The 15,506-nt window shown below is 37.9% G+C and overlaps 1 protein-coding gene across 3 annotated transcripts in view; it reads left to right on the top strand.

Annotated features, from left to right (window-relative positions):
- The window catches only part of SLC1A2 (solute carrier family 1 member 2), a 149,274-nt gene that overhangs the window by 103,956 nt on the left and 29,812 nt on the right, over positions 1-15,506 (top strand). For all 3 annotated transcript variants that reach the window (XM_074230479.1, XM_074230478.1, XM_074230480.1), the window contains exons 7-8: positions 5,494-5,727; positions 14,183-14,377. In XM_074230479.1, the coding sequence (XP_074086580.1) occupies positions 5,494-5,727; positions 14,183-14,377 (429 nt within the window). The remainder of the gene's footprint in view (positions 1-5,493; positions 5,728-14,182; positions 14,378-15,506) is intronic.

The raw sequence follows: 15,506 nt of genomic DNA, 5'->3' as shown, positions 1-15,506 counted from the left end.
GTTGGATGGACAGCAGTCATACCTGCTCCAAGCATTAAGATGGAAGATTTTGTCTGCCATGTTCATGATCCACTTAAAAACCCCATAAAATAGTGGTCAACTCAGTCTCAACAATATTGTTTAGCAAATAAGGGACTCTCTGGATCTGGGAGACTGGTTGTTCACTCTCCCAGATGAAGCTGAAGCTCCAGGTATTCATTTTTTGAGAAGGACTGGAATTCAACCAACAGTTACACATCAAAACAATCCATTCAGAACCTTCTGAGCCTAATCAGAACTCCTCAGAAGAACACAAATTCACAGTAATAGCGTGAATGCTTCTGAACAGGCAGACATTATTATCTGTTAGCATTTCTAACAGAATAACTTCTGCAAAAATTTGAACCATTCAAAGATCCATGATTTCATTTATATGCACATCATCAATCAAAGCATCACCAAGGAGGGGCGGCTAGGTGGGTCAGTGGATAAAGCACCAACCCTGAAATCAGGAGTACCTGGGTTCAAATGCAGTCTCAGACATTTAATAATTACCTAGCTGTATGGCCTTGGGCAAGCCACTTAACCCCCCCAAAAAACCCTAAAAAAAAACCCAAAACATCACCAAGGAGTTAAATGCCTACTATACGCCTGCCCTATATGAGGGGATGGGTATTAAAAAATGAAATCAATCCTATCCTCAAAGAGCTTACAATCTATTCGGGGTCAAGTTAAGTAGAGACAGAATAAAATAAAGAGAATAAATACAGGCTAGTTAGGGAATAACATGGATTGAGGAATCATGAAAAGTTTCATGTAAAAAATAGCCCCTGAGTAGAATTTGGAAGGAAGAGGTGTGGATAGGGAGTGGGAGCATTCCAGACACGAGGGACAGTCAGTTCAAAAGCATCAAGTAGGAATAGAGGGCTGCATGTGAGAAGGTCACTTTGTCAAGACCCCAGATTAGGGGAGCAATAATGTCCAAGATGGCTAAAAGAGAGATTACAGTTAAGACCTTTAAAAGATAAATGGAGGGTTTTAGACTTGATCCTAGATGCAACAGAAATTTGCTGGAGAAGTTTGTAACATTGTCAAACCTAAGCTAAAGGAAAATGGTTTTTGCAGTGCCATTTTACAGATTATAAAACTGAGGCCCAGAAAGAGAAAATGACATAGAGGCATCAGATTATAGCGTTGGACCTCAAAGAGATGCCAGAAGATACTGAGTCCAATGCCATCTTTGCATAGATGAGATCACTGAGGCCTGAGAATGTTGTCTAAGGTTGTCCAAGGTCACATAGCTAATGAGTTCAATAGTAATTCTTGGTGGAGTACTCAATTACCCAAGACCAAAGGGAGTTGTTTCCCTGCCCATCTCCCCAATTCACCCCCATCCCTCATAGAGAAATGAAATTTTAAAAAAAAGATTCTACAGATCTGTATAATAATTGTCCTCCTGTTTTCCATCCTGGCCCTCAGCTCTGAGACTACTTCTTTCCTCAGGGACAGGATAGTTTTGGTTAACAAAGGTCCACTGATGCCAGAATTAATTATAATGAGTGGTTTTTAGGCCCTCATCTTCTGCTCTCCAAAGAGAATTCTAGCCCTCATTTTCCCGGTGAGCAGGTCCAGAGTATCATCCCCAACCCATAATCTGCTGCCTTATACAGATCAATTTAGTCTCACTATTGACATGTGTGCTGAAGAAGAGCCATTGTGTCCCTGAAACTGTTTTCTCCCCTTTGACTGAATGGCTCATCCCTGGTTTGTGGCAAAGGGAAAGGAGAGCAAACGGGGGCTCCAAACAGTTCTTGTGTGTAGATCTGCCCATTATTTTTAAAAGGGCAAGTGATATTTGGGAAAGAATTGACTATTTATGTTCATAAGGATAAATGCTCTTTTGCTTTACCAGAAAGTATATCCAACTGGGTTATTTACAATTTCTAAGCCCTTGCCCTTGAGACATTGACAGTGATCTATGGGGGATATTGTTGGTGCCTGTGTGCCTGGAGAATGGAAAATGAAGATTAAAATTACTAGATAGCTTCATTCGCTGAAGCCTATATAGCTATCTCCAGTTTGAAACCACATATACGTTTATCACATACCTTCCATGTTCTGTAGACTCGGCTTAAAACTTGGAGATATGTTTGAAAATAAAGGGTAGGGCAGCTAGGTGAAGAAGTGGATAGAGCTCTGGTTCTGCAGTCAGTGGGACCTGAGTTCAAATTTGGCTTCAGATACTTACTAGCTGTGTGGCCTTGGGCAAGTCATTTAACCAGATTGCCCCACACAGACACAGAAAAAAAGAAAGAAAAGAAAGGAAAGGGCAGCATCTGTCTATAGAAATATGCAAGATTGGGGCAGCTAGGTGGCGCAGTGGATAGAGCACAGGCCCTGGAGTCAGGAGTTCCTGAGTTCAAATCCAGCCTCCGACACTTCATAATTACCTAGCTGTGTGGCCTTGGGCAAGCCACTTAACCCCATTGCCTTGCAAAAAAAGCCTAAAAAATGTCTACAAAACTGGGTTAGAAGTAGGTCTAGCTCATAAGTGACTATCATAATTACTAGGAAAAGTTTTGCTTGTGATTAGTACAAATTAATACATGGCACTTCTCTATGGACTCAAAGGAATAAATCCCTAATGGTGAAATTTCAGGCACCACTATAGAAAAGGGGTATCATGTTTTGGGCCAGAGCAATCTATTCAATGGCCTTTCAATTATATCATGGAGGCAGCTGCTTGGTCTACCAACTCTTGTAAGTTTTGTGACCATAGTTAAAACACAACCTTTGAATTTCAGTTTCCTCATCTATAAAGTGAAGATAATCTTGTGCTACCTATCTCCTAGAGTTGTTTTCAAGAAAATGTTTATTAGAAAAAACATAAATGCGATTTGTTAAAATCCGTTACTCATAAAAGCCTGTCTTTGGAGTAGGATGCAAAAATCACAATAATAATATAATTAATTAATTAATAACAAAGGATAATTATGGCTAGCATTTTTGGAACTCTTTGGTTTGCAAAGAACTTTTCATATCTTATATCATTTAATCCCCATAACAGTTCAAGATTGAAAAGGGAGATGCTCTGATCCCCATTTTATAAATACATAGGAATAGTTTACTTGGAATGAGAATCTATAACTGGTTCCAATCAACAAAACCACTTATATTTTTAGACATAATGTTCTAGTCACAAATGATGATTCATATATACTTCTTTTCACTGAATTATGTCTCAATTATACTATCACCAGACTTTGAAGTAATAAAGTGTTATCTCATTCAGGCTATTCACTTGTTCTGTTAGCCCCTCCTCTATAGACTGCCAAATACAATGACTATTGGGCTAGAAATCAAGAGATGAAGATTCATTCATCCATTTGCCATTTAATGTACTCACTGTGTGTAACACATTGGGCTGAGCACTGGGATCACAAAGATTATTTTTAAAAAGCATTGAATTTGATTTTAAGAGATTTCAGTTCAATAAATTCTAATCCTGGCTCTGCCCGATCAGGAATACCCATTTCTGCTCCTGTAAAATAAGACCTGGGACTAGATGCGGTGCCTTCTGGTTATAATATGTGTGATGTTCTGAGGTCCTTCCCAGCTCTAATTTTTTTGTCTTTATGACTCATTTATTCCAAAGAAAGATGACTTTATTGTGTTTGTTGTTATGCTTAGGTTCAACTACCACCTCTCTTCCAAGGAGCAAGAGGCAGATACAGACAGACAGACAGAGAGATAGAAAGAAAGGGAGAGAGAGAGAGAGAGAGACAGAGACAGAGACAGAGACAGAGATGGAGAGACAGAAAGACAGATACAGAGAGAGAGAGAGACAGACAGACAAAGACACAGAGAGAGAAAGACAGAGAGACAGAGAGAGAGAGTCACAGAGACAGAGAGAGACACACAGAGAAAGACAGAGAGACAGAGATAGACTGAGACAGAGAGAAAGAGAGAGGCGAGACAGAAACAGAAAGGGCAGAGAGAGAGAGAGAGAGAGAGAGAGAGAGAGAGAGAGAGAGAGAGAGAGAAAGAGAGACAGAAAGACAGAGACAGAGATAGAGAGACAGACAGAGACACAGAAACAGAGAGAGAAAGAGAGAGAGAGAGAGAGAGAGAGAGAGAGAGAGAGAGAGAGAGTGAGTGAACTCTGTTGAGACGTGACCCATTTCAAATTTTATAGTGCAGGGACCAAAAGACCAGAGAAAGAAGCCTCCTTCCCCAAGTCATAGTAGATGCCATTACAAAGCTAGAAACTGATATTTTCTCTTTTTAACTCCCAATCTTCTATTCCCTCCATGAAACAGTGATAACTTTTTCCTTCTACTGAATTCTGGAAGAAGACTTTATTGTAAAATTCCATTATAAAAGCAAGAACACCTAAGTCCTCAAGGACCTAATTTAGAAAGTCAGCCCAAGGCATAAATAATGTCTCTTCAATCAATAGCTCTTTTAACAGTCTAATAGCTTAGAGGCGACCAGTGGGAGAACACAGGAAGCTGGATTAAGAATTAGGAAGACCCAAATTTAAATCCTGCCTTAGACACTTACTACTTGTAGACCCTGGGAAAGTCATTTAGCCTCTCTGCCTCAGTTTTCTCATCTGTAAAATGGGACAGTAGTAGTACCAAGTAACATCCAGGGTTATTATGAGGATCAAATAATAGAGAGATTGGTAGATAGACAAATAGCTAGGTAGATAGATAGATAGAGAGAGAGAGAGAGAGAGAGAGAGAGAGAGAGAGAGAGAGACCCAAATAGAAAGACAATAGATAAATAGATAAATGGATGTTGGATATAGATATATATAGATATAGACTAGACATACATGTGCACTTATATATCACATATAGATGTGCAAATATCACTACACCTAAACATATATATATATACATATATAGGATTTTACACTTATAGGTATATAATTATAGAGTTTTTGTCGGGAAAGTGTTTTGTTAAAAAATATAAATGTGACCTATAATTCTTATTTACTCATAAAAGCCTGTGCTTGGGGTATGTGTACATTATTTTTTCTAAACTCGGTGGACAAATCACAATAGTAATAGTAAAATTAATTAATAATGAACAATATGTAAAATGCTATACAAGCCATAATATACAATATAAATATCAACTATTAATAGTAGTAGTAGTAGGGCAGCCTGAATGTGAATTCTGTCATTAACTTGGAGACTGATGAAGTCACTTAATCTTGGTCTACCTCAGTTTCTTCATCTGTAAAATGAGGACAATAATAGCATTTATCTCATGGGGCTATTGTAGAATGAAAAATGCGATGTTTGTAAGGTGCTCTGCACACTTTTAGACACTCCACAAATGCTAGCTATTATTGTGGTATAGTAATAGTATCCAGAAGAGCCGGTCATATGAGTAAAATTATTTGTCTCTAAGGGCACCAGGATCCTGGGAACCCATCTGAGGAGCTGAATTCCATGATGTATTTTATTCAATGTGTTTTCCCTTATCTTTTCTGTTCTGTAGGTATTCTCCCCTGGGTATTGCCTGCCTCATTTGTGGAAAAATCATCGCCATCAAGGACTTGGAAGTGGTTGCCAGGCAACTGGGGATGTACATGGTCACTGTGATTGTGGGTCTCATCATCCACGGAGGCATCTTCCTCCCTTTGCTTTACTTTGTGGTGACCAGGAAGAACCCTTTCTCCTTTTTTGCTGGCATTTTTCAGGCCTGGATCACAGCCCTGGGCACAGCTTCCAGGTAGAGGATACAAGAAGTTATTTCTCTTTCTCCTTCTGTCCCTTTCCCTGACCTCTGTGTCCCTGGCTTCTCCTAGTTCTTCAATCTTTTGTCATAAAATCTCATCAGAGTTCTTATTACAGAAGAAAGTTTTGTAAAAAGGGAACTGAGCAAGGATTCAGACCAAAGGCCTTTGGCTATTTTGAGGGATCCACAATTTCTTGAATAAGTTAAGTGTCTGTGAGTTCTTTTGATGTAAGAATTCCCTCCCTCATTGATAAAAATCAAAATCACAAGGATCGTCAAATCCAACTCCAATATGAGTCACTATCTCCAACTTAGTAAAGAATCTTTGACACTCGCCTGAGGATCAAAGAATTTAGGTGACTTACCCATGGTCACACAGGTAGTAGAGTTTGAGACAAAATTCAAACCAAAGTCTTCCTGACTTCAAAACCATCCCTATCTACACTCTGCTTTGCTTTCTTTTTAGGCATGTTTCTAGGAAATGTTCGCCAGAAAGAAATGAATTCTGGATAATAGTTTTTTGTTAATATTTTACACAATATGAGACCATAATATTTCCATATTCAATTCTTTTTTTTTTAGATTTTTCAAGGCAATGGGGTTAAGTGGCTTGCCCAAGGCCACACAGCTAGGTAATTAGTGAGTGTCTGAGGTCGGATTTGAACCCAGGTACTCCTGACTCCAAGGCCGGTGCTCTATTCACTGCGCCACCTGGCTGCCCCCTCCATATTCAATTCTTACCAAGATTTCTAAGTGAAATTGTAACGTTCACTTGGACTGCTTGGCTCTCCCATATAGCTCTCTACCCTTTTTCTCTATCTGTTTCTGTCTCTGTCTCTCATTTTATCACCCTTTTGAATTTATAAATTGTTTCATGACAAGCAGCATTGAATATCAGCAAACTACTTGTTTGGCAATGATTTAGATTTAAAATAATCGATTGTACAGCAACCTTTCTTTTGTATAATATCTTTCAGAATGACCAATCTTTTCCACCAGCTTTTAGCTTGTGTTCTTTTTTGACCCAGAGAAATGATTCATGCTATATAAAGAAATCATAGGTTTCATTCCATCTCTAATTATATATTTAAAACTCCATATTTTTTGATTGATTGATTGATTTGAGCAGAGAGGAGCTATAAGCTATATCCTGAAAACTTTTCAGTCTTTCCCTACAAGTCCCTATGTGAATTTTTTTTGTTATTAGTCCATTCATTTTCATTCACTTAATTATTTTAAAAAACCACAGATTTTATTCCTTTTTTTTCAATTCCAAATTATCCTTCTCCCTCTTCCTTCCCCAGTCAGTGAAAAGGCAAGAAAAATATAACCCCATACAAGTTCTCATTTGCTTTTAAATGTCTATCAAAACTATATGTTCCAAACTCCTCATTTTCTTTTTCCTTTGCATTATTTCACATACTGTTCCATACTGAGTCCTTTGTATTCTTCATGTGTGTACTGGTCTTCATTACATTATGAAATTCCATGACATTGAAGTTCCACAATTTAGTTAAACAGTTCCCTGCTTCTGGACTTTTCTGGTGGCTTCCAGGACTTTGCAATTAAAAATAACACTACCGTGAAAACTTTGAACAGACAGCTCTCCTTTGTTGTTTTCGCTAATACTGTCAGAGACAACAATGGAATTATTGGGTCATGTCCCTATTTTAAAAAAAAAAGTCTTCCAAAAGCCAATCATGAAACGTTATTTTTCTTAACTCTGAAACTCCCTAAATTCATCTTTTAAAAAAATTCTTGGTTAAGAATGCCCATTGCTTTGACTTTGTGAAGACTGATCTTTCCAAAGCAGGAGAACAGATTCCAAGTTTATAAAGAGACAGGGCTGACACATTTAGACATCTCTTGAAGACAAATGGGAATCTATCCACTAGTTTGCCTCCTGATGGACTCTCTGAACTCCATGTGAACTTCCAATTTGCAGCCAGAACAAGTTTCTCATGGGTATGTATGACATTAATAGAAGAGAGGCTCTTCCTTCAATTACCAGACAAATCTGAAGTGGAAGAAATCCAACCGAACTCCTGGGGATGAAAGGAAAGCAATCTGTCAATCATTTTGTCTGTTGGATTTTGTATTTTAAATTGCCAGGTATTTGCTTTGCCAGGGGTTTCCAAAATGGTGATGCTATTAGGCCTGGCACAGCTGATTTTTCCTTGCTGATGTATGTAGGTCTACAGAAATTCAGTTGAGTTAAAATCCCAGTCAGACCACCTACTATTTATGTGCCCTTAGATGTCACATTACCTCCATGGACCTGTATTTCCTCCTTTGTAAAATGAGAGTATTTGATGAGATCACCTCTAGAATCCATTCCAAATCTAAATCTATGATAAATCACAAAATAGGATAGGTATAGAGGCAAGTAAAGAAGAGAATTCTATGGCCCAGCATTATTTAATTACTCAAATCACAGAGAGCTGAACTGAAGCTTGTAGTCTAGTTCAAGTTTCCCCAGTTTGTGAACCAGAGAAGATGCCATTTGACTTTTCCTTAACTAACTTGGAAGACAATCATTCAGTACCTTCACAAGATCTTGACAAGAATGGTAACTGCTTAGCAAGCCTGGTTCTGATTTCATTCTTATAAATCCATCAAACTGAAATCAATGGAGTTTGGGATCGGGGGTAATAGAAGGCTGCAATAGAACATGAAACACTGCCCATGGAACACTGAATATCTAAAACTGTGCTGTTTGTTCCAAATGAATAGAGGAATGTCTTGGGCCTTTTTTTTCCTTCTTTCAATATGCCTTAATGTCTCTAACCATAAAGATTCTAGTTATGCCTTTGAAAGGAAATTAGTAGCTCCAAGGAACCATCTTTTGGTTAATGATTCTTTGATTCACAGATCCCAGTCATTTCTTGCCCTTTTCTCTGATATTACTTTTGGGGATAAAGCAATGATTCATTGTTATTAACGTTACCACCATCATCATAGCTGTGATTGATAATACCCCCTTTAAGAGCTGTCCTTTACATAAGTTTTCTCATTAGATCCTCCAAATAGTCTTGTGAGGGAGGGGACGTGGGATTTTCCAAATGAGGAAACTAATTGATTTTCAAAGATGTAAAAGGACTTCTAAAGAGTTGTACAATAGAAAGAGAAGCTTTGAAGCTAGTTGTGTTCATTATCTGCGGGACCTTAAATAGGTCAAATCATCTTTCTGAGCTTCAATCTCCTCTTCTGTAAAAATGGACACATTGGCCTAGGTCTATGATGCAAACATATTCTGTCCTAGAATTAGATCTGGAATTAGAGCAGATGCTCTCTGCTCCAATAGTCTCATAGTTTATAAAGGAAAAAACTGAGGCTCAGAGTGATGGAGTAACTTACCCAAAGTTCCACAGAACCAGGATGAGAAGTCCGTTCCTTTAACTCCCAAATCATTCACTGTTTCCATTGCAGTCATGTCTTCATAAAAAAGTTGGAATTTGGCTAGAGTTTCCTTGTGAGGAAACTATTGTGTCAGAAATTACTGAGCATCAATCCATCGGGATTTAAACCTCAGAGTCACAGGGGAAAGAAACAAGCTTTCAGACAATCAGATCAGTGTCCTTTACACTTCAGCAATTTGTATCCTGGAGCGGGAAATCAAGTATGGTTGACTGTTTTTTCTCAATGAGAGTAGACTGCTTTGCAGAAAGGACATCACAAGAATGGAAAACCAGAAATGACCTTCTAAAATCAGTATTGTCCAAAGAAATTGGGAGAGAGAATACCCAACAACATGAAGACATTAGCAACACGGCACCCCTGCTATGGGAGTCATTTGGATGATGGTCTGTTGTTTGTTTTTTTTTTAACTTGGAGCAGGAAATGGAATGGTAAAGAATTTCAACTGTTCCATATATAGAAACTGGGCATGATTTCCCCCTGGAGAAGAGAAAATAGGAAAGACAAAATAGCTGACTTCAGTTATGGGAGGGGCAGGCTAGTAGATGAAGGTTAAGCTGACTCACTTTAGTCCTACAGGGCTCAGAACCAAGAGTAATCAGTAGAAATGAAAAATAAATAAATCAATTTAGATTTACTGTCAAAGGTGAAATGGGCTTCTTCAGAAGGCTGGAATCCATCAGTGGAGGTCTGCAAACAACAGTTAGAGACCTATTTGTTGGCTATTCTGTAGAACGGCTCTTCCGTCATGTATGGATACAAATAAATGGCCCTATTCTGAGATTCTTTAAACTCACACAAAGCCTTCAATACAGAAAAGAGCTAAAGGCATCCAAATGCTCATTTGAACTGATTTTTTTTTCTTTTCTTTCTTCCCTCAATTAAATTTGCCCAGTTTAGAGATGAGAGCTCTTGATTCCTTACCTCTCATTTGCCAAAGTCCATTGAATCATCACATAGCCCTTGGGTGACACTATGTACCAGTGAGTGAAGTAATGAGAATTAATGGATACCAATGGGTCCTTGAGTGATCCCAGGCTTATATATTTTCAGAATCTCACTGCTGTGAGGCCATCTCTGGATAGTCATTCTGCATGATTGCATTTAGCTTTTTTCTCATGGGTTATGTGTTTGTGTATATGCACTGTGTGTATGTGTGGGGGGTGGAGTGTTGCAGAAATAAGATAATATCTCATTAAAATAGCAAGAGACAGATAGAAGAAAATTATCTCTATTCTAATTAGGCCAGGTTTCAAGGATAAGGCTTTCCATTATGAAATAGCTCTAAATGGACCTTTATAATGGCATCTAAAACATAGACAAACAGGGATATACTGACTCCTGAGACTCCTAAGAAGTCAGGAAAGTAGCAAAACCTCCCAGCTGGCTTGGCAGATGCATTAAGATCAATTAGAAGATTATCCCAGAATCATATATTTGGAGTAGCAGGAACTCAAAGACGATTTAGTCTAACCCTCTCATTTTACAGATAAAGGGATGGTAAACTAGGGGAGACATGTGACTTGCCCACATCTTAGGCACTAGATATAAAATTTCACCCCAAGCCCATGAACTCCAAAGTGAGTACTTTCCCCACTGCCTTCCTCAGAAGCATCCTTCATCTTCTCAAAGGATGCAGTGATTAGTCCTGGAATCTCAGCATAGGAAAGGACCATGAAGTCCAACCTACACCTAGACAAGATGTTCTTATAATACATCCAGCACATGGTCATCTAGCTTTTGTTTGAAGACTTCCAAGGAGAGATACTCCATCTTTCCCCATTTGGGGCCAGTTCTAATTCTTAAGTTTATTCTTAAAGAATCACTGGAGTTCAGAATTAGAAGGGACCTCAAAGCCTTTCCAGCTCAGGTCATTCTCCCACCAAAAAAAAAAAAAATCCCCACTTGATTATATCTGAGAAATGATCATCCAGCCTATGACTAAAGATCTCTAATGAAAAAGAGCCCACTGTCTAAAGACATCCTCCTTGTAAACACTTATGATCATTAGGAATTCTATCCTCAAGCTTAATTCTGCCTTTGCAACCAAGCTGAAGTCTAAGATGGTCCAAGTCCAGATACATTGTTAGAAGAGAGAAATTTTTTCCACAAAAAATATTTTGGGGAAAAGTAGTGCAGTATAAGTGGACAGAACATGGAACCTAAGATGAGGGGCTGAGTTCCAATCCTTGATCTTCTACTCAGGACATCTTTGTGACTCAGTTGACTAATTTGTAAAAGGAGGGTTCTACACTAGGTGGCCTCTAAAATATATATTCTATTTCATAATCTGTGACCTAAGATCATAATCTCATATTCCTTATCTTACTTCAACTCTTCTTTTTTATTTGTTTTGGTTGGGGGGGGCAAGGCAATGGGGTTAAGTGACTTACCCAAGGTCACACAGCTAGGTAATTATTGTGTCTAAGGCTGGATTTGAACTCAGGTCCTGACTCCAGGGTCAATCCACTGTCCCACCTAGCTACCCCTAGATTCTTAATCTATCTTTATCTATCTCATATGTCCTTGTAGGATTCAAATATATATGAAATATTTTAGCACCCCATAAATGTTAATTATTATTTTTCACATGATAACAGAGAACCAGGGTAGTATAATAAATAGCTGCCCATAAGGGCAAATCAAATACCTTTGCTACCCATAGATAGTATGACCATCAATAGGTCACCTAAATGCTCAGTGTTCCAGACAAGTCTCTCAGGCCAATTTCTAATCATTTTATATATCCTAAACTCTTTTGGCCTTTTGGTGAGATCTATAAAGCTCTTCTCAAAATAAAGATTTTTTTTTTGTTTTCTGTTTTGCAAGGCAATCTGGGTTAAGTGACTTGACCAGAATCACATAGCTTGTTAGTATCTGAAATTGGAGTTGAACCTAACTCCAGGGCCAGTGCTCTATCCACTGAGTCAGTAAGTTTTCTCTGAGAATCAGGTTTTTAAGGGCACAAAAGAAAATACACTGGATTACAAAGGAAACCAATTATATTGAAACGCAGTGATCAAGATAGTATATCTTATAATTTTAGCAAATATTTTATGTTTATATATTTTATGAATAAATTTATATATTTAATATGTAACATAAATAATTATATAAACAATATATAAATATTTATGTATATTATGAAAATCTTAAAATATTTTATATTTAAAAATTTTATAAATATGTACATGTAAATATATAGCCAAAAATATATGTGTGCCTATAATAAAAAAAATTTAAATATTTTAGATTTATATCTTTTATTAAATATATTTAACATGAATTTAGGACTGTATAAACATAATATATATTTGTACTTAAGAGTTTTTAACCCATATTTTATATTTCTATATGTTTTTAAGTTCATAGATCCCAGGTTAAGAACCTCTTAATCTCTAGGTCTCTGCATAACTGGAAGCTATAAATTAAGTGCTGTTCTGCATCCATAGGAGTTCTGTTTTTTTGTTTTTTTAATAGGGAGTTTCCTATATAACCTGATGAAATCACAAGTCCAGTTCCTCTGAAGGGATGGAGACAAAAAATGCAAAGGTTTTGTCAATTTGTTTGTTTGCATCTGGGATTTTTTTTAATTCCCTATTTTTTTGGTTATATAGTCATTGTAATGCCCGCTAAAAGCCTAAAAGCAGAAAATGATGGAGTCCTGAGGCAAAGCATGACCCCAGCCACCTGCACTGTTTTCCATGTAATTTGCTCTTGGAGACATTTCCTATGTCATTCCCTGCTCTCCATCCATATGGGAATGCTTCTTCTGGCCCCTGGAAACCTTTTAGTAAAACATTTGATAATACAAAGTTTCTATTTAAGGAATCTATCCAAAAGTCCTCAGGAATCTTCATTTCCCCAAATGGGTCATGAAATCATAATCTCAGCTCTGGGAGGGAAGGGTGTGAAGTCATGCCATTGGGTGTATGAGGAGAGAGATAGATCGCATGCTTAATGATGGATGGGTCTAAGCCCACTGAAATAGTGAGCTGAATCATCTTTCAGTCTCCCCCAGTGTATTGCTGCTCTCGCCAGCTCATCCACTCAGCTTCGATTCTCATCTTTGTCCAGTGTCCTCAGTATCTCAACAGCCAGTCCTGGGGCTGCTCCCAGGGCCTGGGACTGACCTGCTCTGTCATTCCCATGGAACATACATAGCCTTTCTACCCTGGAGTCTGGGATCATTAGAAAAATCTCCCTGCCTCCATGATGTCATCTAGACTAGATTCTCTTCTGCCCCGAGGAATACAACCCAATTAAATCAGGAAAGCATTTATTTTTGAAACAAATAGATTTTCATTGTGCATCAAAATGTCATCAGGTGAGATATCCAGATGGCAATGTAGATTCTGGGGAAAAGGGAGCCAATGGAGTTTGACATATATCATGAAAATTCAAAGCAAACAGAAATATATTTTTTTTAATTTCTGGTAGCTGATATGTTAAAGGTTTAAAATCAATTTTAGACCTCAAGGGCAGCTAGGTGGCACAGTGGATAGAGTACCAGCCCTGGAGTCAGGAGGATCTGAGTTCAAATGTGACCTCAGACACTTAATAATTGCCTAACTGTGTGACCTTGAGCAAGTCACTTAACCCCATTGCCTTGCAAAACAAAAACAAAAACAAAAAATTTAGACTTGGCTCTTCTGCTGAATTTAGCACTTCATATTCCAAACACGGCACATGACTTGAACAAAAGTAAAAAGAGCCAAGATGGAAACAGCATAGTAGAAGCAGTATAGTATATTAGAGTCAAAGGACTGAGGTTCAAATCCTGACTTTGCCACTAACAACAGTGTGATCTTGGAGAAGTCATTTAATTTCTCTGAGCCTCAGTTTCCTCAACTGTGAAATAAAGAAAATGCATTAGATGACTTTGTTGACTACTGACTAACCTTTAAAATGCATGGGATAAATAAAACTACTGCCTCATTCTATTTTCTTAAAGAGTTTTGTAATATATGTCTCTCTCTCTCTCTCTCTCTCTCTCTCTCTCTCTCTCTCTCTCTCTCTGTTTGTCTCTCAGTGCCGGTACATTGCCTGTCACTTTTCGTTGCCTGGAAGAAAATCTGGGGATTGATAAGCGTGTGACCAGATTTGTTCTCCCAGTTGGAGCAACCATTAACATGGATGGGACAGCTTTATATGAAGCCGTAGCAGCCATCTTTATTGCCCAGATGAATGGGGTGGTCCTGGATGGTGGACAGATTGTAACTGTGAGGTGGGTAACTTGTTCTGAGAAAGTTTCTTTTGCTTTTGCTTAAGTTCCCTTATTGGAGTAATTAATACCTTAATAGAAGAAATGAATAGAAATTAAAGTTTCCTAACGACGATCTATTATAGTCAAGGCTGAAAAGAACAATGGTCAGATGGACAATAAAGGTCAAAAGAATCAAGGAGTTATGTCAGAAATAATGAAATATGAAAGGAAAATGTTCTGGGTGCCATGATATAGTCAATTCAACAAACTTTTATAAGTTTGCAAGGTACCATTGTTGGTGGTGAAGATACATACAGGAAGGACCAATGATTTTTTGTCAACAGAGATAACACCTTACACCAAAACAAATCACAAGTCATCTAGGACTCATTGGAAAAGTCCTAGGGAGTGGTCTAAGGCAGAGCGAGACTGCTCAGGTCACAAATTTAGGATGAGTAGTAAGACAGGACTTCAATTCTTCCTGATTCTTAGAAGCTAAGAGTAAGATTCATGATCCACATTGACAATAATGGTTCAAGTGGTTCATACTAAATAAAGATTTTAATAGTAAGTAATTGCTTATGAATATCATCAGTAATATATTTAATTGGGTGTTGGGTGACACAAAGGATAGAACATTATGCCTAGAATCAGGAAGATATCTTCTAGAGTTCAATTCTAGCCTCAGACACTTACTATCTGTGAGACCCTGGGCAAGTCACTTAACCCTGTTTGTCTCACTTACTTGTCTATAAAGTGAGCTGGTGAAGGAAATGGCAAACTACTTCAGTATCTTTTCCATTAATATTTTATTTGTTTCCCAATTATAAACAATAGTAGTTTCTACCTATCATTTTTTGTAAGGTTTTGAATTTTACAATTCCCCCCCCAGCCTCCCTTCCCGCCCCCCCACAAATCCTTTTTCAAGAAATCACCAAAGAGAATCATAAACAGCTGAACACAATTGAAACAATTGAAGAATAGCAAAACATTAAATCACCCTGGGGGTTCACCACACATTTTTGTTATGGCTGTTGAAAATGCTTCTTAGAGGGGGCAGAGCCAAGATGGTGAAGGAGAAGATCCTCTCTTAGGTGTTCTCTCTCTGTGAAAATGATTCTTAGAATAAGGAAAAAAAAGGAAATTCCTA

This window comes from Macrotis lagotis, chromosome 3, assembly GCF_037893015.1.
Source record: "Macrotis lagotis isolate mMagLag1 chromosome 3, bilby.v1.9.chrom.fasta, whole genome shotgun sequence".
In the NCBI taxonomy this organism is placed as follows: Eukaryota; Metazoa; Chordata; class Mammalia; order Peramelemorphia; family Peramelidae; genus Macrotis; species Macrotis lagotis.
This window is presented reverse-complemented; position numbering and strand designations above follow the sequence as displayed.